At 40.6% G+C, this 24249-nt stretch overlaps 1 protein-coding gene across 2 annotated transcripts in view; it reads left to right on the forward strand.

Annotated features, from left to right (window-relative positions):
- Positions 1-24249, forward strand: part of MAPRE2 (microtubule-associated protein, RP/EB family, member 2) — a 90521-nt gene that overhangs the window by 49024 nt on the left and 17248 nt on the right. For both annotated transcript variants that reach the window (XM_010574375.1, XM_010574376.1), the window contains exons 3-5: positions 2639-2766; positions 14706-14851; positions 16823-17036. In XM_010574375.1, the coding sequence (XP_010572677.1) occupies positions 2639-2766; positions 14706-14851; positions 16823-17036 (488 nt within the window). The remainder of the gene's footprint in view (positions 1-2638; positions 2767-14705; positions 14852-16822; positions 17037-24249) is intronic.

Below are 24249 nucleotides of genomic sequence, written 5' to 3' on the forward strand. Positions count from 1 at the left end.
TAGCTGATCATTGTTCTGAGTTCTGCCTGGCCAGGAGAGGACAATTAAACTTTGAAGTAGTGGCAATTACAAATCAGATTAGCTTTATTTCAGATGTTAGCGTCTAAGTATCTTTAGCTTCTTTAGAAGCGAGTGGACTGTTCCATACTGATCTCTTGGTTTAATATTAAAACTCGCTATTCTGAATATTAAGTGAGTATTAAAGTCACTATTAAGCTGTTTACTTGAGCTGATCTTAGAAACAATACTGAACATGTTAGTTTAATAGTGACAGTGGTAGTATCTTTCTCTTAGTTTCTTATCTATATAAAAAGGCTAAAAATACTGAAGTAAAACCCATGTTAACAGCGATGTTTTAAACCGCAGATGCCATTAGTAACAAAAGTGCTGTTTGCCTCCTCAGTCCCTTCCGTTCTGATGTTGAAGCTAAGCTTTCATAGTTAGCCATTATGGTGTGGTTTTAAGAGTAAAAGGGCACTCCCTATTTCTAAAACTTTGTTCCTAGCACTCGGTTCAATCCAAGCACTTAGTGTGTGCCAAAAAAATGACCTTTGCTAACTGTTACAGTGAATACAGTGCTATGTTTGTACAATTAGCTGCACTGCCTGGGAGCCTGCAGGAAGAACTGAACAAGCTGAGGACAGGCTGATTTCTTCTGTGCTTCGGAGGTGTCCATAGAGAAGCAGGTAGAGGGGCGGGCAGCCTGGTTTTGCATGAATTGCTGGCAGTAGTAGCCTGACTACAAGAGCATGAATTTTTTAAGCCTATTTTCCCTTTCTGGCCTGTCTTTTCTTTTTAAATTTTTTTCTTCTCATCAGGCAAATTTGGAGATTTTATGTTTTGGATCTTAATGTCAGTAGATGGAGACAATTTGAACGATCTTCTGTGTTGGTGAAATTTGTTTCGTAGAAAGTGACCTAGATTATGAACTTTTTCATCTTGTATTTTAAATACATTCCCTGCTGTACATACTTACACACTTACATGTTACTCTGTCAACTTCCATGCTGGTGGGTTTTTTACACTTTTTATCTGGATTGCTCCAGCACCCCTAAGAAATGGATGGAGTTAACCTGCAGTCTTTGTGTTCTCTGCAGAATTGTCTATCAAGCTTCAGACAGTTATATCTTGCAAATTGGCAATGGAAATAGTCCATGGAGACCTTGGATCCCACAGAGGAGATCCTGTCCTCTTTCACTGAGGGAGAAGGTTGAGGTCCAAGGCTGAGGTAGCAGGACTGGCACCACAGATACCCAGTTAAGTGTTAGCTACAAGGTGTCACTAGAGACAAAGGTGTGCAGTCCTCACAAAACCCTTTCTTTCCAACAATAGGGCAACTTTGTTGACTGTTTGATGATTTCTGAGACACCTCCTACTCGGATTGTTACTAGTGGACTTCCTGAAGTCCACTAGTCTTGGGAACATTGCTCTCTTCATGAATGATCTTGGCTCTGCTCTTTGAAACTGTTGATGAGAGAAACTTGAATGTGCTCATCTTTTCTCTTAGCAATCTTGCAACAAAACGATGTTACTAGTGTTGAATAACAGGTAATAAAATCCAATAGTATGCGTTTCCAGTCTATGCACTTGGGGACTGATGATAAAAGCTACTATGAACTACCTACTTGCAGGAAAGGACCTTAGCCAGCTAGAAGAATCTATTTAAGATATGTGGTTATGCAAATTTTCAGCGCAAAGTACCATTTTCCAAGGTCTTGGTGAAACCTTATCTGAACACAGTCTGAAACTGTTTGGCTCTATTCAAGGAGGACTGCTGGCATGACCAGTAAGTGAAGGTTTGACTTGATAAGAGATTTGGAGGATTGATTGGTTTAATCTAGACTACCTGGGCATTGGGACAGACTCTGAGTGCTGTCCCTAATGCAGTGTGAAATCAGCTCTGGGGAAGAAAAAGCCATTAGAGCTGGAGGATAATGTTTGCAGAAGAATAAATGGGTTTAAGCTGAGAGGAAATGTTCCTAACAATTTAGAGGAATTGGGCTCCGCAGCAGCTTTCCAACCAGACGGTTGGGGTGCAAGTCTCGGTTACTTTCAGGATAGAGGTTGGTAAATAGATAAAAAAGATTATCTGGTATTCACTCTGTGAGTGTTAGGAACTGAATCAATGATCCAAAAGGCCCCTGTTGCAGTAAAGAAAATCAGTATTTGAGTAAGCAGAACAGCTACATCTTTAAGAAGTTATCTGAAAATTAAATACTGGTTTAGGCAGTCTGATCATCATGCAGTGACAAAAAACTGACAGACAGATGTCAGATCACTATATTTGTGCAGCATTATGTGACGAAATCCCAGGTCTCTGATCCTGTCTGTGTATCTTTAGGCTATGTCTAATTCTTGTTTTCCTACCTTATTAGCATTAAGCAGAATACTGTAGGTTTGTATGTTCTTAAAGTTCACAATGACAGCCAGAGAAATGTTCATAGATTCCAAGAGGACATCGAGGAGGTTATGTATTATCAAAGAATAAAAATTAAGCCTCCTTTCTCAATAAATAAGAGAAGGTTGCACAGTGATGTAGCTTTTCCTTCTTTTTTTGAACAAGAAGTGTAAATTCACTGTATCCAGAAAAAAATTATCAAAATGTCAAAACCAGGTTTTTTTTCCTTTTTTTTCCTAGTTGGGGAATGGCGGTCAACGTGTACTCTACCTCTATAACCCAAGAGACTATGAGCAGACATGACATCATCGCATGGGTTAATGATATATTAGCTTTAAACTACACAAAAGTTGAACAACTCTGTTCAGGTAAGAAAGTATGGTATGCTCTACAAATGTTTATTTTAAAACCACTTTAAAAGTCTGATTTGTTGAAAATAGATAACTTTTAACTTTGACGTAAAGCAGTTACTCTGACAAAAGAGACTAATGTATGTGCAAAGGAAGCATTTTTTCATTCATGTTAATCGTGGAAAGATAAGGTGCATTGAGAAAGTATAACAAATACAGAGGTGAATGGGATGAATGTAGCAGAAGGTACACAGAAGTAATAAAAAGGTTGACTAAGCAAGAAAAGAATACAGTGATAAAGTTTTGTGTTTTAAAGCTACCGGGGTGGTATCTTTTCAAATGGAGAGCGGACATAGCTGAAAAAGAGACAAATAGAGAACTGACACCCCAGATGAACAAAATTCTCCAGCACCTTTTCCTTCCTCGTGAGGGTCCTCAAATCCCTGCTGACGTTTGCAGGAAAAGACCACAAGTGTGACTGTGAAAAAAAACCATGGATTTGAGGAAATGAGCCTTCAGCTGCTGTGAGGGCTTGAGAAGTTTGTCAAGAAAATCTGCCTGTTTCTCTTTAAATGTTAACTGAACTCTTGTTGTAAGTAAATTTGTTAATGAGCCCTGAAAAAAAGGGTAATGGTTTGAATGCTTTGGACAGTTTGGTTAATCAGAGTGGCAACTACAAGATAAGTGTTAAACAACGGGGTCTGTAACTAGATGATGCCTAGAAATGACACGGACAAAGGCTGATGTTTCACTGAGAATACAGATGCCCCTGGGGAGCGATTCTTTCTGATTTCCTACTGTGATTTTTAATTTTGAAGATGTTTGTGTTAGAGGAGGTCTAACTTAGATCCCTACTTCCAGACAACTGACCTGCTGCGAATATCTTGCTTATGAAGACAATGCTCTAAGTACATAGAACTGAAACCACATTACCACATTTCAGCTATTTACTGGTCCAGCTGAAATGCATAAATGGGTCATATATTTGAATTTACCTACCATTCTGGGTACATTCTCTGTTTCGGAGGTGTTCCCTGAAAGGTACAGAAAATCCTCTGAGGATGATGGCTTCATAGCCTACTCTCCAAAATTTCAAAAACAAATCTCAGCTGCAGAAGCAGGCTTGCATGCTTGAAGGCTTGCACTATGACTATAAAGTTGAGGTTGAAAAAGTGCAGCTTAAAGTGCACGTAAGTAACTGATACAAACTAAATAACTAAAGACATAGAACATGGGAAATAACCTTTTTAACCATTATTAAACTTGAAATCAAAATGTTATGTTTATAACAACACCAAGCTGTTGTTATATTTACATGTCCGGAAGTTAGCCTAAGTATTTTCTTTTGGTGAATTATATATAAAGGAAATATTTGCGTGGGGATGTGTGTGCATGTGTGTGTAAATATGGGTGTACCTATATATAGATAGGTACAGATATACACATGCACACACACTTATAAGGAGATAGAAAGATAGAAGAAGATGGACATTTTCATCCCAAAATACCCAAGGTTTGCCATTGTTTGAAACAGGAAGCATCCTAGACAAGTTATTGACTTGTTCCTGCATAGCTATTTATATGCTCATAAACAGTTGAAAGGAAGCTTTTGAAGTGAATTCTCCATCGAGTTAAATGTGTGTGGGCTTACAAGAAAAAAAAAAAAGACCAAAAAACCCCTCCAAAACCCTTTCCCAAAGTAGGGGAGAGGTGATCTATGAAAATTTTGATTATCCAGAATACAATGAGTTAAAGATATTTAAGACGACCAGATTGAGAGACTTCAGCTGGGTGGGGCAGGCAGGAGAAAAGCATGGAAATTGTCACAAACCCACTTTCCCATTTCATTACGCAGCTGCTTATACAACTTTTTCTGTGACCTCCAGTGAGGATTTTGGGACGCACCACAAGGGAAAAACTGAAAAAAGGCCGTCTCATTTAGAGCTCTTACTCCATCCTGTATAAAATTAAATCTTTTCTTCCTTTAGAACTTCTTGGATTGTATTAATTGCTGTTGTTACCTGATGCTTTTACATTCATATATTAATGGGTCAAAGCTGTAAACTTGAATTTCCCCATTTGGTTTGATAGTCACATTCTTACTTTTACATTAATGTTCATTACAATCCCAGAAGGGGCTTTAATAGTTCCTTATCTGAAGAAGCATTCTAGCGCAGTCCTTCCTGTGGTCTGGAGGAATTTACTCTCTGAACTGGTGAATCTAAACTCTGGTAGATTATTGCAGACACTAGAGCACAGTAGTCTTACGGACTAGGTCCTTGCCATTTGAGACTGCATAGTCTGTTTCTCGTGTGCAAGACATACACGTGTAGTGTTTGAAGTTAGATGGACAAGAAGCTTTGAGCATGTTTCTGTATTTAATATAGTTCACCATGTAAACTACAAGTAGTTTATTTAGTGTACTTATAGTGTAGTTTACAGGATGGAAACTGGGGAACAGTAGCACAAATGACCAGCTAAGTAACAGGCAGAGCACCAGCAAGCATGGTATGGACCGTAGTATGAGAACGGCCGATCTAACTCACTCATTCTGGCGTTCCTTTGGCTGATGTTCCTTGAAGCATTAGCAGCTTTCATGCAGCTTAACGTTAGCTTCCATAAAATATGAGCATTTCTCCAGGCCTTCAAAGAGAAGGAATACATGGGAAACTCTTTACAACTATGAAGCATTTCACAGCATTAACAAGGAGCTGCAGAGCCACTGTAGCTGAATTTTTTATAACCTACTGTAAAATTGTATGGACATTTTCTTCTTTTTTAGAAAAAAGCATTAGGCCTTGTCATGCTGTTATATGATTATTCAGTTCTTGTTCATTTTTGTTAATAAGGAGCAATCAAAAGGCCAGAAAAAGCTAAATACAAGGCCAAAAAAAGCCAAGGGGGGAAAGGGGCCGGGAGAGGGGAGGATGCTAAGTCTGAATGAAAAGCTCAAAGGCGTTACTTTTAGGAGGCATGAGCTACCTAGATGTGCCATGCACTCGTGTTCAGCACCTGGCCGTGAGACCTCACGGGTGCCCATGTTTTGCAGCCAACCTAGCAATAATTCTGGACATTCTGAGCTTAAGCAAGAAGGAATAATGTGACATTCTGCCTTTACTAAAGGCTTTATTCAGAGCATACCTAAAGCTTAACATGACAGTTCATAATAAAGACAGAAAAGCAATCAAACCCTCTTTTTCTCATTGCTGTGGAGAAGCAGCTTTGATAATACACATTCTGTAGCAATACCAGCCTATTTCCCAATTGCCAGTTACAGGAAGAGAGCTGCTAGGATGAGGAGCAGCAAAGGAAGAGGCTAGCTTAGTCATAAAATATTTGTATTCTTTGGGAGTCTTAGATGTGTTTTTGTCTCTGCTAAGTAGGCCGAGCAAAGTGCAATGTCCCCTGAGCTTTCTGAATGCCTGCTGTAGTAGTGATGTGCCAAAAAGGCCAGGTTATGGATGGATGCAGCTCCAGAGAGTCTAAATTTAGTCTGCAGCTCCTCTGGTAATTTAGTTTTGACAACTCAAGAGAGAAAATCTCCCTGAGCATCTCAAAGCAATACGATTCTCTTTGCTTTAGGTGAGTGTCATTTTGTCAGTTTAGGTCTCTGGGTTTGACTTCCTGCAGGGTTGTTAACCTGAATGTGAAATTTATAACCCATGGTTGTAACTGAAGGCATAGTGCATTGCCTTTGGATGGGCATTAGACTGGAGAGCATTTAATTTGATACATGAATGAAAAATAATAGAGAACAACTGAGTGGATTTAATGTGGTAGGATCCCACGTGCAAGACCCATAGGCTTGGGGAATAGGAGTTTCAAATGAATTACGACACTAGCTGTTTTTTAGGAGTCATGATAGTTTTGTAATGAATATACAGTGGCTTCTTAAAAAGAATTCTGACTAAACAGCTTATAGCTGAATTTTCTTTACTGAGGCTGTTTTTCATCTACAGGCAATACCAAGTGAACGTGTTACAGGACTTTTCATGAGTGTTTGGCTGCTACATGAGAGTATATTCAAAATAAGAGTCAGGCAGGAGACTACAGAGGGCTTGCATATGAAGTAAAAAGAAAAAACACAAAGTGTACAAGCTATATAAATTATGAGCAAGGAAGCTAGAAATGGTAAATGAACATAGAAAGGAAAATGCAGCCTGAAGTGAGGTCTAATTCCTGGCTTAGCTATACTTGTGTGATCCTTTGAGGTTAAGGAGATACCGAATCTTTACCCCCCCCCTTCCAGCATCTGAAAATTCTCAGTAGAATTATAAACTTGCAAATTGTCTGGCCCCCAGTGCATAGAGACCTTCTGTCTTTCAGGATTTATACACAAGGATCAAGGATTAAATGCGGGGTGTTTTTTTTTTTCTCCTTGCTTTCAATAAATGACCATATTATAAAGAGGGCATGTGGTTTGGCATTTTCAAATTTTAGACTGTGATGCTTTCTCTGCAGATGCCCCGGGCGTTGCCACAGGGAACTTTTTCACGTGATGACTGCTGTAGCTAGTACCGTACCTCAGTTGGCGTTCCTCCTGCGAAAATATATAGTCCCTTGATTCACACGCGTTGTTGGTGCTCCACCCCCCGACCTCAGAGGAAGGCAGGCAGCCTTGGCGATAGGGCAGATGTCGTTCATTCTTTGACTTCGTGTTGCCTCTCCGCCTTGGGCTCTGGGGGAGAGCTCCGCAAGGGCCCGCGGAGGCTGTGGCCCCTGGCGACCCGCGCTGTGCGGGGAGAGGAGGGTCGTTCCTGGCTCGCGGGGGGCGTCCGAGGTGTCCGGCCGGGGCTCTCCGCCCTGGGGCCGGGCACCAGCCCCTAGGCCTGGCCGGGTTCGTTTGGGAGGCGGCCGTCGTGCCCCCGCCACCACCCGGCCCCCGGCCCCTCGGTAGCGGCCGTGGGCGGCCTGCCAGGCACGCGGGCTGACGCGGAGCTGCTCCCCCAGAGCGGGCGCCTCTCCCCGGCAGGCAGCAAAGATGGTCCTGAGCAGGGCTGAGGTGACCGGAGAAGAAGGGTGCTGGCCCGACAGAGGGATGGCGAGAAGCGCTTTTTCTTCCGCGTGTCGTTTGTGTATGTATACACGCAAACAGGGTGTGTATTCTGTGGCTTAGCTGCCTAGGATCTGTCTTTTCATCTGTTCCGACCTGTCTCGGAAGGTGTATTTTGCTCAGTGCCTATGTTAAGCCGTAACGTCCTACATGTGTACGATTAAAATCGTCGTTATCGGACCCTGTTGGAGCGTTCTGTGTCGGCATGGTTTCTGTGCGGCCCGGTGTGCTAGTGCCTGTGAAGCCGAAGCATGTTTCAACATCGGTGGTTTTGGTTTTTTTCCCGTTTGCAGCCTTGCGAAGGCTGGGTCTCTAGAGCAACTTGGAAACATGATTAAAACATGGCTTGATCCCATTTGCACTCTGTAACCACGCCATGTTTCAGGGAACTGGCATGTTGTCCTGAGGTCGTGCAACACAGAGGATTCCTAGTGTCGATGACTCTCTAATGTCTTCCATATGATGTTTAGGATTAGAGGGATACAATGGATGTTAATGATTGGATTTAAGATCATTTCCAAAACTTTCTGAGGAAGCTTGCAAAGCGGTATTGTGAGGTTTTCAGCCAATTTTTTTTTTTAATGTCATTCATTAAAAATTCAGGAGGAACAGGACTTAAACAAGGTTTTTACTTTTTTAAATTATTCTTTAATTACTCATAGCACTCACTTGCAGTCAGTTGCTTGATCTCCCCCCTTTTGAAAAAGCTTGTTAGATTTTGTATGCTACTATTTCTTTAGGCATGATGAGTTACACAGCTATTTTAAGTTAAATGGGAACTGTGTTTTCTGAAATTGTTCTGATCTTCCCATTTAAAATTAATGAATTCCAAAATAAATTATTGCTAAAAATTAAGTATTAAAAGCTCTGCTGTGTATAATTTATAAGCAGCTTAACCATTTACATATTTAAGAAAAAGAGAATACAAGTTAACACAGGGGAAATGTCCCTCCCACATGCATTATTTAAAATGATCAGTGGATATTCTGGATTATGTCATACAAACGCCCCACCTGTGTGGAACAGGACTTTCTGAAGCAGATGGCAATTAGACGCATGTATCAGTGACCATGGGTAAGGTTCTAAGAAGTACACAGTTCTGTAGGCTGTTTTCTGGGGTGGGAGCGTTGCTTTCAGAAGCTCCCATCTGTATGCAGGCACTCTCTCTGCCCTCACTGAGCCAGCTGTGCTTATGCAACTATGTATGTGCAGGAGTGCAGGGCTGCACTCTGATCTGCATCAATTTTTTTTTTTTTTTTTTAAGTGCCCTCCCAAGACTGTTGCTGGGAAGGGTGAAGCTCAGGCCAGAATGGCTTCATTGATGCACAGCCTCATGAATGCTTGCTTCTCTACAACTAAGCAGGTAGTAAATTGATGTGGGCTTGAATGTTCACCGGGAAATGGGCTGAAACCTCTTAAATCAGGTTGGTTTTTGTTTTAGTTGGAGAAATAGAATTGTATTGACCTACATCCTAGGTCATATAGGTGCTGCCGGAAATGCAAATAGGAATTTGAAGACCGTGGTCTCCAATGGAGTGCTCAACATGAATTGTGCTGTTTCTTAAACATGTGGCTGTATGTAACGCAACTTTATGCTCACAGACATGCCCCGTTTTTAAAAAAAACCCTAGGTGCATAACAGAACAACCGTATTTGAAATCTAAACAAAAATCTATACTCTGATATGCAAGTCAAAAACTACCGCTGTGTACTTACCTTAACATCACTCCCAAGGAAGCAATTCTAGGAAGCCCGAGGTAAAAGGCAAGCCCCAAGTGCCGCTGTACTGTAAACAACGATTGCTAGCATTTGTGTGTTTTTCCTCTTTCTTATCAAAACTATTAGGTCACGCATGCTTCTTGCAAGCTACTGCCTTTTTGTTGTTGTTGTCCCAGCAACAGAAGTACCGGGTGTGTGCAGTTTCCCATCCATATTAGCAACAACTGCTCTAGTGAAGTACTGATGACTAATACGCATACAAATCATCCCGTATTTTCCAAATGCATGGTCAGGTTCTTGCAGCTTTGGAGGGAGTGAATAATTTGAAGGAATTTGTATCTAATGTGACTAGATATATGTTCTTAGATTATCTGAAAGATCTTTCCTTAAAGCAAACATACACACACAAAATTCTAATTACAGAAAAAGGTACGGTCAGACTTTTTCCCAAATGGGATTTTTCAAAAACTGAGTATGTGAAAGTCAAACTGAGGCCTGGTTAAAAGGTTTAAACCTGAATTGCATGCCATTTTAGAACAAAATTCTTACGAAGCATTTATAGCAAATTTCTAGTGTAGCCCTGAGCTCCTTTTGCTGTGGCTTGGATGTCAGAATGAAAATAAAGCAGCCCTCCACACAGATAGTCCCTGTCTTTTCATGGGCCCTTTGTGTTCCCATGTTGGCTGGTGTGGTTTTATGTGACTTTCTGGGATCTTGCTCCCACACATTGCAGGGATGAGCAGGGAGGGACAGAGTCTTCTGACACTTGTTGCAAAGGATTGACCTGACTTCTCTTATAGGGGACAAATATTAACTTCACAATACCTGAGCTTATATTACAGTATTTCTACTAAATATTTTATTAGTATACTAACTGTAGTATAGTTAAAGAAGTTAGTTTGCAAATAATATTTTCCTTTTCCTTTATAAATATATAAACGTAAGTGCTAAAAAACCCAATGATCTAATCTTGCTCTCCAGCTGAAATCTAAGAGGTTTACTGAGCAGTAGAAACTTGTAGCAAACAGGATTCTCTTGTCTTTGTTATCTCCTTTAAATTCTTGTGCTTTAAATAATTGGAAGCAGAAGTATTTTTGATTACCAAGAAAATACTTGTTTGCATTTGTGGATTCATCAGTCTCCAGATGGAAGAGGAGAAAGGAGAAAAACTGAAAATCTGTAATGATGCAGAGTGCATATGCTTCAGAGCAAACTAAGTCAGTATGGACAGTCTGGGAAGGAAACAGAAGCAGTGAAAGAAAAGTATAGGACAAAAACTAGAACAAGTTCAGCATTGTTTACTGCAAGGGGGACTAGTGAAAGATTATCTACAACTCTGAAAATGCTGTAAAAGTATTCTGATTTTATAGATGTGGTAGAAATTTTCACCTTTACTACTGCGTGTGGCAAAACTCTTCAACTGTAATAGCTTTAAACAACCACCTTTTCAATTCTCAGTTTGTTCTTTTGTATCTTAATTCTGCCCTAGCATCCCTTCCCTGTTTCTGGCAGCTGCCTGCCTGCCCAGTCCCGTGGGTGCAGTCCCCTCACTGGTGTTTGCTGCCTGCTCTGCCCTGACCCTGATGTGGGAAGCCCAGCAAACACCTGCAAACTCTGTGATGCTGCTGGGCTCTTTCTGCTCACTGATCAGGCCAAAAGTAGCAGCTGCTGGGAGTGTAATCAGGACAGCGTGTTTGCAGGTTGGTTTTGGAGTCTGGCCTGTGAATATCTTCTGTAACTAATGGCTGCATCAATATTCTAGATCAAAACACAAAAGGACTTTTAGCCAGTGATTCTGAATTGCTTGTTAGCTAATACAGGATAAGAGGTTTTTAACATTGATCCCTCTTCTGCAGTGCTACCAGCTATAGTTTTCATCTTTCATTTGAATGGATTTCAAATTATTTCTGTTTGTGTGTGTGTATGTGCATGTTTATGCATATAAAAGATCTTCAGTCACAGAGGGACCGATTTATTGTGAGAGCCATTCTAGACAGGTAGCATGTTTTCAACTCCTCTGTATAGATTTGTTAAGGTTTTGTGGTTCGGTTTGGTTTGGTTTGGTTTTGGTTTTAATTTTTTTTTATTCAGGTTTGGGGTTTGGTGGTTTTTTCCAGAAAATGTAGGGAAGTTTTTAAATCTTGAATAAAAAATAAGTGGCATAAAAATCCTTGTGACATACCTCTTGCATAATTTACATGTACAAAAGCCATGATGTCATTATCTCTACTGCCATTTTCTTTATATTCTGTTAAAAATATTGCTTTCCCATGCACCTGCGTTGAAGCATCAGTTGTATAGTAAATTGAATAGGCCTAAAGTGATGTCCGGTACGCAAAGGACCACATGTCTATATGCTATGGCTGTGAGATAAAGGCATCACAGTCTTGCATCATTTAAGTAGGGCTGCTCTTTCTGCTGCCTCCAGGAAATCTCAGCCATGGGCCGTGTAGAAAGTAGCGTCCCCATACTGCTGCGCTGATGCATTCGAATGCAATGTGACAGCTACAAGCTTTAGGGAGTAAAATTTTAAATTATAAATAAATACCTATATAGTATTGAATGCTTACATAACTTCCATGTCCAAAATCAGGTAGTCCCAGTTGACTGTAATGATATTTTTACTTTCTCCTGTTGCTATGGCAGGCAGGTCTCTGCCTTTTGGGAGTTGGGAAGAGTTTCCTCTCTTTGTTGTTTACAGTGTTTAGTTCACTCCATGTTTGTATGTTGCCTCTGTACTTCAGGAAGGAGCATTTTAATGAATTGGGTTTGCCAACATAATAAAATCCTCCTGTTGGGGAAACGGCCCGGCAGCCAGTTTTCAGTGTTGTATCAGAGACCAGGCTCACGCTGTAATGTGGATGTAGTCCAGTGTTTTCTGCCCTTGAGTGTTGTGCAGACCCAGGACCACCTCCTGGCTGGCAAATGCACAGAAACAACTGCCAGCATGATGGGAAGAAAACACAAGGAACTATCGTAGCTAGAGTCTTAAACCTAGTACGACTCTATCTAAAGGCATGCAGAAGGAATTTGCATTACCAGCAGAAGGAGAAAATCTCATGTGAACACTTTGGGCTTCTGGTTTTCTAAAAGGATCTAGATGAAAGGTTGCGCAGTGCATTTTCAAGGCCTTCAGGCAATTACTTAGATATCAGAGTAAAGCTTATAATTGGGGTATGGGGAGGATGAAAGGACAGAGTTAGGAACAAATTCAATTTATAACATGAAATGATTGCATAATAATCCTTTTGCATGAAACTAAATAGTAATAAATGTAGTCAAGCCATGCATTATCTGTATATCCGTGCTTTTAATTGTAATGTCATTTTTCTGTTGCCACATATTTACCAGTTCTCTTGCTAAGGATGAGTTTTGAATAACTAATTGTGTTTATATAGCTTTCTATATGAAGATGCAAATTTGTCATCTGATGTTTGTAACTTGCCAGAAGGCTCCTTCTCCTTTAGGGAATATTTTACTTTGATTCTTAATCATATCAAAACCCTTGCAAAAAGCTAAGCACAAGGTGTCCTTGGAAAATCAAATTTTTCTTATAACAGTTCCCCCCCGCCCCCCAAAACTATGCAACGTAAAGAGAATTTTTTTTTAAATGGCAGTGGTTTTCAGCACTAAAGCTTGATCTTGCTAAGTCCATAGCAAAACTCATATCAGTATGTTGGGAAACTTTTTTTGGACTCCACTCTTCAACTCTGCTTCTCTTTTGGGGAAGTTACAAGCTCTGTAACCCTTTGTATGATGGTTGAGTGGATACAGAGAATGAGAAGTACCTCATGCATAAAGTTGTTCCTGTCAAAACACATGCCTACCCATGGAGAAAAATGTCTTAAAGTTATTGTTGCCTCTCCTGTAAAACTGGGCAAGCCAGGTGTCTGCTTTGTTAATTTGGTTTCCGTATGAGCACTCAGCAGAATTATTTTTTGATAAAAATCCTTGTCATTGATACTGGGCTGAAGCTGTTAGGTGAGATCTGGACACTTGTTTGTCAAAACTGATCTGCACTAAATGCACAAAACTCCTTTTTGTGGAAGTGAAATTGAACTTGTCAGGAGTAATTGGGCGATCACTTCCCTGCCCTGTATGCTCAAGCGCAGGGGCTGCACATTCTACAGCCCTCTGCTCCAGAAATGGGCTTCATTGAATCTTTGCTAAGTATAAAGCATTTTGTAGAAAACTGTCTTCTGAAGAACTGAAATTGGTTTTCCTCTGATTTCCTCAAACATTTTCATCCTTAATTTCCAAACACTTCAGTGTGTCAACAGTAAAGACTTATTTTGCAAATGGCAGTGACATGATGATGTTGTAGGAGGAAGCTCCCTGCATACAAGAAAAGGCTATCTCTATTGGATGTACTCAGTACACCGTTTAGAAATTTTTCCATATACTCGCCGCTCTGTGCTGGATTAGTTATACACACACACACAGGCACCCCACACACACCTAGTACTGCATACGTTCAGATAGCCCTCAAAGTTGAACTTAGAAAACTTACTGGTTTGAGTGAAAACTAAAGCTGGCAGCCCAGCTTCTGAAATCTATGGGTGGACTATGCTTAAATCTACTTATTTAATGCTTTTCTCAGGAGATGAAAATCAGTAAGGATGGTTTTTTTAGAGGTGTGGGAACTGGCTAGTATGTTTTAACAAGCTGGAAATTTACAATCTTTTTTTTTAAGTCATGGTTTGATGTAATCTTAAATGATTGCCTTGGACATGATTGGCATTCGGTTACAAGTGCCAGAAGAAAGATGATCTTGGCTTGGTTGAATTCAGGGGGCTGTGAGGATTGAGGGAGCTTATAAAGAGATTTCCATTTTGACTGTGATCTTCTCACAATTTGGACAGTCCTAGTGTGTATAGGGACTCCAAGAACATCCATTTTATATAGAAGTAAGATTTACTTTGCAGTAGTCATGGTGGTTCTTCAGATGGTACACAACAGTGCATCGTGCATCCAGACTGAATGGAAAAAAAACACATTTAATACGTCGCACTGCTCAATGTACGTAAGACCAGTAGATCTTGGGTGCATAGTGTGAGGTTAAATTACAGCAGAGACATATTCAGCATGGTCGCTTCTTCCTCATGCTTTCATCTAATGACATTAAATGCCATTTGGTCTTAGCTGGGTGCATCTGAATTAACATCAATGCATTCTCTTGTTATAGGAGCAGCTTACTGCCAGTTCATGGACATGTTGTTCCCAGGGTGCATTAGCTTGAAGAAAGTAAAGTTTCAAGCAAAGCTGGAGCATGAATACATTCACAACTTCAAACTTCTGCAGGCATCATTTAAAAGAATGAATGTGGATAAGGTAGGTACTCTGTATTTGTTTTTCAATCACTACAAGTTTCAAAAGTTGTATAAATTGGGTAAAATGAATAAATAGGGGAAACAAACCTCAAAATACTTTGAGTCCACTTTTTCAACTCTTGGACTTGGAACTGGCATTACAAGTTGTATGTGAAGCTGTTGTTCTTGACCTTTCATCATCTGAAAAGGGTATTTAGGCACGAAGGAAGAAATTTGGCATGCTTCGTTTAGGTACAAACTGAAAATTGAGTCCATGTGTCTGCTGTGGAGTTGTGCAGCATAACTTGTTATATCTTAATATCAGAGACCCTTTTGATAAAATACCATGTGTTGGAAATTCCTTACCATCAGTGAACCTTAATTTTAGATACAGTAAAATTACTGGTGACCTGAATTTCCAACAAAATAACTTGGAAATATGCTGTTCTTCTAAGTATTCCACGTTTCCTGTCCAAAACAGGGTTTAAGGAATTTAAATTATTCAAGAACTGAAATAATTTACCCAGTGATTCAATAGGTTGGACAGCACATGTGATCTTGTAAAGTTAAGAATGGAAATCTCTTAGAAAATGGCTTGTTCAACCATAAGGTATCAGTTTATACTTAAATGTGAGAGTTTGACGGACTCACCAATATAATAACTGTGTTGATAAAAATGAACAATGAAAGTTATGTTGTCATACTTTTAGTTCTACACGGATGTATTACCTGTATACCCTTCAAAGGTTCTGCTCTGGCTTTTAGTGTTGCCTTATTCTGAAATTTAAACAGTCTTACTAGAGTCCCATAAGACTTTCATAAAGCACTGGAAAACCTTCATTGTTTCCTGAAATGTTGCAGATGCTTCTATTTACAGTCTGATTTGCTAGTGAGACACTGGAAAGCCTAATAAAGTTGACATTGTCAGTTTTTCTGTAGAGAGCAAACTTGCTATACCATCTCAGTGTAGAATTAAGATACAAATGGAACAACCTGAAAGGACATGCAAAATGCTACGTTAATTGTAGAAGTATCATAGACTTATAAAATGCTGTACGGTTGGCTTAGCCTTGAAGAAGAAATGAAAATTGCAGTGGTTTTAGGTACCCTTTTTCCAGCTGAAAATTAAATGCATTCAGGAGGCATTAAGATCCATCTAACTTGGCTCTTTAATCAGCTGTATGAATTAAGCAAGGCAGGGCAACCCTCCTTCTGCAGCTGTAGTCCCTGTCTACCCACAGTGTCTGGGAAGCTTGAGCACTGTAATATCAGCCCAGGACTCCTTTTGGAGGTTTCATTTCTGTGGAAAACTTGCAGGATATGGATATGGAGACATCCTCATAGCCTTTTGTTTTACTAAAACTTGATAGGCATTTTAGTCAACTTCTGCATGTCCACAAACTGTTCTATGTATAGCTATATATGGAATGGAAAAAAATTACAAGGTTAAAACCTCAGGGTTAGTTTGTATGATGAAAATGTACTACCAAAATGTAGGTTGGTTTGAACTTCAGCATGTCTTGGAAAAGCTGCTGGGTTTTTTGTAGTTCAAACAGTAGGACAGAGAGCAAGAAACTCCCATCTGGACCTTTTGAAAAATTGTTCAGTTTTTAGTATGCCCAACTGTAGCATGTCCATTAAAAACAAAAATCCCTAGTTAGCTGAATATAGTGTTACTCCCAGAACAGCTTCATTCATCATGGCTGTCACTGCAATAAGAAAGGAGTAACTCTGTGGAAGAGCAGTTACAAAAGCTGACATACACCCACTGTATAGCCACTTCAAAGGCTGGGTCTTTGTTTTGGTTTGGTTTTATTTCTTATTAAGAGCACTTGCAAATCCACCATAGTTCCCTTTCTTTTAGAAAGGAAACAATGGCAGAAGAATATATGCCGATATAGTTGCTAGATTTTTTCAAATAAGTGTGTATATGTAATTTTTATATTTAAAAATGGTAGTGATATATTATTGGAACCTTTATTCTATCTTTCAGGTAATTCCCGTGGAAAAACTGGTCAAAGGGCGCTTCCAAGACAACTTAGATTTCATTCAATGGTTTAAGAAGTTCTTTGATGCTAACTATGATGGGAAGGAGTATGATCCTGTGGAAGCTCGACAAGGCCAAGATGCTCTTCCCCCACCGGATCCTGGTGAACAGATCTTCAACCTGCCCAAAAAGTCTCACCATGCAAACTCTCCAACTGCAGGTATTTTGCGTCTTAAAGAATTCCATTTCTGTCTCTGAAGACAACTATAAACTGTGATCAATTTTACATAAATACTATTTAAAAATTATTTCCTCATGTGGGTGGGCCATTCTTTTTGCCTTGTCTCGTAGACTTAGCATCTGAGATGACAGACGTTAACTTCTTGTGGTGTGTTCTAGTTTGGCCCAGCCCTGTTGAGCATAGGGTCTCCTCCACTGAATCCTTGATGTAAATGATGTGGATTCTAGTGATGTCTGATGGTGGAGACAAAGGCATTTAACCTTCTTGTTGCTGAAAATGGTATGTGTAAGTGTATTCAAGAACATTAAATGAAATGTGTTCCTTTCTCACACCTCCACCCTTATAGGAAATTGCTAGCACAGGCTGATTTATTTTTTTATTTTTTATGGTGAGTGAAATGCTTCCAAATCTTAAGGGCTGACCAGAAGGAAAAAATTAAATTATTTGTGTTTTTTATATGTGCTTATTGTTCAGGTACGCTAGTCCTCTTAGGTGAACAACATACAAGTATTGCTCTTTCTCAAAGAGCTCTGTCTTCTAACTTTTTATTTTGTGTTTGTACTGGGTTTTGCTAGCATAGAGTTAACTTTCTTCATAGGAGATTGTATGGGTCTATGTTTTGGATTTGTTACCAAAACGGTGTTGATAAGACGGGGATGGTTTAGTTATTGCTGATCAGTGCTTACACAGTGTCAAGGCCTTTTCTGTTAAAAACATTGCCTTGCCAGTGAGGAGGCTGGGGGAGCACAAGAAATTTGGAGGGGGGACAGCTGGGACAGCTGACCTCAACTGACCAAAGGGATATCCCAGACCATATGAAGTCATGGTCAGCAGTAAAAGCTAGGGAAAGAAGAAGCAGGGGGACATGTTTGGAGTGATGCCATTTGTCTTCCCAAGTCACTGTTAGGCGTGATGGAGCCCTGCTTTCCTGGAGATGGCTGAACACTTGCCTGCCGATGGGAAGTGGTGAATGAATTCCTTGCTTTGCTTTGCTTGCGTGCGCGGCTTTTGCTTTACCTATTAAACTGTCTTTATCTTAACACATGAGTTTTCTCACTTTCACCCTTCCGATTCTCTCCCCCATCCTGCCATGGGGACAGTGAGTGAGCAGCTGTGGGGGGCTCAGCTGCCTACTGGGATTAAATCACAGCAGTGTTTCTGGAACAGGCCAAAGAACTAAGCCTGATCTTTGGTGTTTATCTAATATGGGCATGACTGGTCACTAAGCAGATGCCATTTTTTGATAACTGAAAGTCAAGTGAACAGGAGAACAGCTACCATTTTAAAAAAAAAAAAAATCACTAACCAAGGGTTACTGGGGTTGATTGCCTGTATGCATATAGGTTTGTGCCTACAGAAACACACATGCACACACACTTAATTCCTTTATTGGTTTGTCCTGAGTTTACCTTATTCATGCTAACCTATTCCTTAAATAAGGATTAATTTTCAGTTGGCTTAAATCTGTGACCTGTCTTCTCATGGGCTCAGATACGCACTAATGCTGGCAAAGGGAAGGGGCAGGTATGAGACACACTCAGTTTTAGTCTGGCTTATGCTCTGGAATCACACCCAGATTTCAGTGTTCTGCTCTGATCACTTCTGACGTCAAAGTGGGGCATACTTGGCCAGCTGCCTTCAGCTCATTAGTGCTTCCAGGAAATTGAGCACCTAATAGCAGGCCAGTGCCACTCTGGGCTTCTAAAGCTTGTTTACATCTTTGTTTTGCACCGTCTTGTGTCTGAACTTCTGAATTTCAGGGCCTGGTACACTATAATTTCCCATGTGATGTCTTGCACTCCCTTTGAAAACAAAAAAACCCCAAGTGCTAATGTCACAATGTTGTCCAGTTGAGAAATTGGAGAAGACACTTTTATTAAATACAGACTTTACCATGCTTGTTAATTCTTCTTGCAGATGGTCTGTTTTTACCAGTCACAAATGTGTCATCCAAATTAAAGCTGTGGAGGTGACAATTCTAGAGAAATAGAATAGCTACTGGAGTGAAACCAGCCAGCTGATATAGAGGATAATGCAGTGATCTCATGTTGTGTTGCTGGTTGTGTGAAGAGCATGTCCTGTAGCTTCCCAGCCCTTGTATGGAATAGGACAACTGAGATACAGTGTGATGGGTTTTGGTAAGATCCTGTGGCTGCAAGAGTTAGATTTTTCGTGGAAAGCTTCCTTCATTATTAACTTAAGTATTGTCCAGAAGTATGACAGGCAGGATGCTAGTTTAATTTCTGTTGAACTGGGGGGGGGGGGGGTAGACATTACATGATGCTAGGTGAATTGAGAGTTCTAGCTTTTATTTCTGCTTGCATTTTAGAATAGGTCTGTTTCAGTTAGGTGTCAGTCATTCATAGGTTTATTCAATTTCTGAGTGAGCACATTTTCATTTCACTCATGTATTGTGCCTTTGTGCCTCGCCTCACCACATCATGTAGCCTGGTTGCTTGAAAGGATTTGAGCTCTTACTGGGTGCCTGTTGGTAGAGGACACTCTGGGAGGAGTGTTGTATGCATCTGCAAGCTTGTGTGTGCCTCATCTGCTGTTTGGGAGTAAACAGCATGCAGTGGACATACCTAAATGTATGCATCTATTGTTTAGTGTCAGGAGCAAGCAGATATATGGGTACTCATTCATACTATATTTTTGGTTTTGAAAGACTTTTAAATCTGCCTAAATTGATCAAATATATACATTTCTAAAGGAATAATTTATTTCGCTAATAGTAGTTTCATATGCATTTCAGATGATTCCTGTTGTTCTACGGAATAATTTTTCCAGTGCCCTTTGCCAGAGTTTTGTTTTTGAGTGATTTAGGAGGTGCTGATCTCTTTAATTATTCATAATTGCTTTATAACACTCTGTTCTAAACTGTATTTTCAGAGGTAGACTAAGGTATGTCTTTTCAGTTAACAAGAAAGTGGTCAAATCCTTAAGGACTGCTCTGAAAGCTTACCCAAAAAGGTACTGGCATGAGTTAAGAATTATTTTTGGTATTTTAATCTGATGCTAAAGCTTGACAAGACCCATAGTATCAGCTAGTTCCTTTCTGTACCTATACATGGGTATTTACCTATATCTCTGCAAATGCAGAGTTTGGTCTTTATTTCATTTTAAAAAAATGCTTTTAAAACTACCCAAAACTCAAGAAATCTGAAAGTGCACTGGGTTTTGTGTTAATTGGGGAGCAGGCCAGCAGCCATGGCCCTACCCCTTCCAAAGGCAATCCAACTGAGGAGTCAGTGCAGGTCAAGGATAATGCAGCTCGGAAATGGAAGCGTAAATAGGTCCCTACAACTAATCTGCTGTGCCACCCTCGCGTTGTTTTGCCCCTTCCTTGAGAGACAGATCCGATTTGTTGCCGAGCTGACAGCGGTACAGCAGGTTGATGGCTTTGGTAACACATGTAAAAGGCTGCTTCTAGAAAGAGTAGGAGCAGCAAGGATTTGCCAGGTAAATGCAGCTCCCTGCTGGGGGAACGAGTATGTTTTCATCCTTCGAGGAGTGGAGCCAGCAGCACAGACCACCACTGCAGGCTCCCTGCCAGCAGCACCACAGCTGCTTTTAGATATAATGCCATCTGCCAGCCCTGAGCTGGCTTTCGATCTCCTACAGCCTCTGCTCTTCTCTAATGCAGTGGTAAACAGCCTACAGATGTAGAGTCAAAATCATGGTAAGGGATTAAAATATTAGGGCATTGTTGTTTGTGCCAGTTCTAATGCTCCCTGTGGAAAATAGCAGAAAAAGCTTCATCTGATCAAATTGAAAATGATGATCAGGTTGTCAGGATTTTAGCTTAGTGTCTTACGTAAGTATTCCTGTATGTCAGAACAAATCCACAGAGCACTGCTTTGTGTATGGGTGTGGGGTGTCAAAAATACACGGGTAAAAGACAGCTTAATAAAATTAATTATTAACATGTAAGCTAAAAATGCAAGGGGTTCGTAGATCCGAAGGCTGTTATACATTTTAGTTTGAAATATTCAGTGAGAGCAGGATGACTAAAGCAGAGCTGGAAAATACTGGAGGATCACATGAGGGCTAAAAATACTCACGCTATGACAGGGAAAATAACCAGGGCAGAATGAACTGTTTGTGCATGAATGCTTTATATATAATGTGCATGGCATCGAAGAGCCAATTATGCAAGAAAAATACCTGTTTTCTTTAGGGAAATGGTATATCCTACTGTGGCAGATAGGCTGTAAATTAATTTTGAGGGATAAAAATACTCAACAAAACCAGTCTTTATTTTAGCAGCTAGTGATACGATTAGGACTCCTGGGGGACTAGAGAACTCCTTCTAATGCTTTTTTTTTTTGCTGTCCACCAAAACATGCGACCTTTTTACCCAGGTGGCAAGCAGTTGGTATTGGTGATGGCAACCTCTGCTCGTGGTGGCACAGTGCTCCAGGACAACGTGGCAGAGCTGGACATGGGAAGAGCCGCGGGGCAACAAACTGAAAATGCTTTTGTGCCTAGTTCATACGAGGCCAAGGAATTGTACTAGCCGATGAGAACAGCATGTGCAGTGACAGTGCTGGCCTGGGAGGTAGAGAAGAAAGTGGCTCAGCCTTGATACAGACACATACCTCCTCTGCCAGCGTGAGGAGAGTTTTAATTTTTAAACCCACTGAGCCCGAGAATTTAGACCACAAACCAATGCTGCTTGTAGTGTGGGAGCCAGAGCCTTTTTTCTAGAAAGAAGATTGTGATTGAAAAACAGTGGTGAAATTTGAATTGCTGTCTTAATTTTCAGTGTACTGTGGGTGTGGTTTGAATGTCTGTGTTGCTCAAATTTTTGCATGATCTTTTGTATTTCAATATGAATTTCTTCACATATTTTCTTTTCAGATTTTCCTTTTGAGGCTGCTTTCTCCTTATAGCTAAGCAGACAGTTGAATTTTAGAAAATGCAGATTTTTAAAAGCATTTCAAATTTCAAATTGTATTCTTCTGTTAAGCCTATGTGGAATGGTCTCCTCCATTGAAGATGAATGCTTACAGGCTTGAAGATGTTTCTAGAGAAAATAGGGGTTTCAGTTGAGAACAATTACTAGTTGCCATTAAAATGTTGGTTGTTTTAAATCTAAAGAAGAGTCTTCATTTATGATGGAGAAGAGGCTGTGGTTAGTTCCTATCTATCAAATTTCCTTCTATTAAAGATAACCTGAGGGGGCCATGCCATCAGCAAAACTTTTTCATCTGACAAATAGACTCCATTGTATGTTTTTGCTTGTATTGCTCTGTTGAAATTTTAAAAGGTGCTTCAGTTTCAAGTATTTGTACACACTACTCTTTGCCAGCTGTCTGGCAGTGATGATCAGAGTAGAGCGGATCAGACTGTACTGTAGCCAGCAGCAGTGGAGGTATGGAGAGCTGAGGGGACAGAGGAGTCCTGCCACCCAGGGGAAGTTGGTACCACAAAATAATTAGGCAGCTGCACCACAGCATGTTGGGATGCTGAAAGTCGAGTCAGATTTTGTCTGAGGTCATTTCATTCCCATTAAGCATCATTTGTCATCACTTATGCCATTAAGCATCCCTAAATTGAGCAGTTTCTTGCATCCCAGTGTTGCTGCAACAATAAGCGTGTGTGAATATTAATTCATCTACTGTGCCCACTCATTTGTTTTAAGTGGGTGGGGAGTTTTTTCTTTAGCTCATGAAGAAATTGCTAGCTCTGGCCTCTTGGTTTGGGGTGTTTTTTGGTTTTTTTTTTTCCTGTGGCACGAGCCAGGAACATTAATTTTATGAAATCCTTTAATTTGACTGAAGATAGACTGCGAGTGATTCCCAAATTCCACTGAAGCAGTGGTTGTGAGGGCTCAGCCAAGTCTCATGCTTGCTCAGGGCTTCCATTGCTGTCATGCCATCCTCATGCATGTCCACACTGTATTCATGCACGTGTTTTCTTGGAATTTTACATTAATATTTAATGGCGTACTAATTACTCATATAGCTTCAAGGAAGATTTCTCTCTAAACATTAAATAGGTCTCTTGTCTGCAAGACTGTGCTTGTGTTGTAGTGTGACCTGGAATTTGCAGCCTAGCTTTGTTGTACCCAAAACCTGCATAGTGCCAACATCCACTGTTTTAAATTGCAGAAGTGTACATCTGTTTGTAAAACTTACATCTTTAGCAAAAAGAATAGTGAAGCTGAAATTGGTGGGGACATATTTAATTATGATGGACTGACTAGTAATTGTTTCTGGAGCACCATAGATAGAAACCTGTAATGCATTTCAAAGCTGGTTCATCCAACTTATTTCAGTACAAGAACAAAATAATTTGTCTTTCAACTGTGAATTTATTTTTCCCATCTCTGCTAGCGTTATATGGGCAGGTACAAAAAGTTATCCAGGTGCTAACTGAAGCAACTGCAATACTGTTCACAAAAAATTTTAATTGAACTCTGCACTGACCTAAAATCAGAGCTTGCTGTAACAGAAGTTCTCACAGAACAGCGGAGGTGGGAAGGCACTTCTGAGATCATCCAGTCCGAACCCTTTGCTCAAAGCAGGGTCACCTAGAGCCAGTTGCCCCGGACTATATGCAGTTGAGTGAGGTTTAAGTGTCTCCAAGGATGGAGACACTCCCCCCCGCCTCTGGACAGCTCGTTCCAGTATTTGATCACCCATAGAATGAAGAAGTTTTTTCTTATGTTTAAATGTAATTTCGTGTATTCCAATTTGTGCCCACTGCATCTTGTCCTTTGACTGGGAACCACTGAAAAGAGTATGGATAAGATCCCCCTGAAGCTTCTCTTCTCCAGGCTGAACAGTCCCAGATCTCTCAGCCTTTCCTCCTGTGTGAGGTGCTCCAGTCCCTTTGTTGTCTTCATGGCCCTTTGTTGGACTCTTTCCAGTATGTCCGTGTCTGTCTCATACTGGGGAGCCCTGAACTGGACCCAGCACTCCAGATGTGCCTCATCAGTGCCGAGCAGAGGGGTAGAATCACCTCCCTCAGCCTGCTGGCAGTGTTCTTCCCAATGCAGCCCAGGAGGCTGTTTGGCCTTCCTTGCTGCAAGGGTGCATTGCTGGCTCAGGACCCCCAAGTCCTTTTGTGCCACACTCCTTTCCAGACTGTTGGCTGCCAGCATGTTCTGGGGCATGGGGCTGTTCCTCTCCAGGGACAGGGCTCTGCACTTCTTTTTGAACGTCAACAGTAAGCTTGAAAGGGA

The sequence above is a fragment of the Haliaeetus leucocephalus genome, unplaced genomic scaffold, assembly GCF_000737465.1.
Source record: "Haliaeetus leucocephalus isolate CR32 unplaced genomic scaffold, Haliaeetus_leucocephalus-4.0 Scaffold428, whole genome shotgun sequence".
In the NCBI taxonomy this organism is placed as follows: Eukaryota; Metazoa; Chordata; class Aves; order Accipitriformes; family Accipitridae; genus Haliaeetus; species Haliaeetus leucocephalus.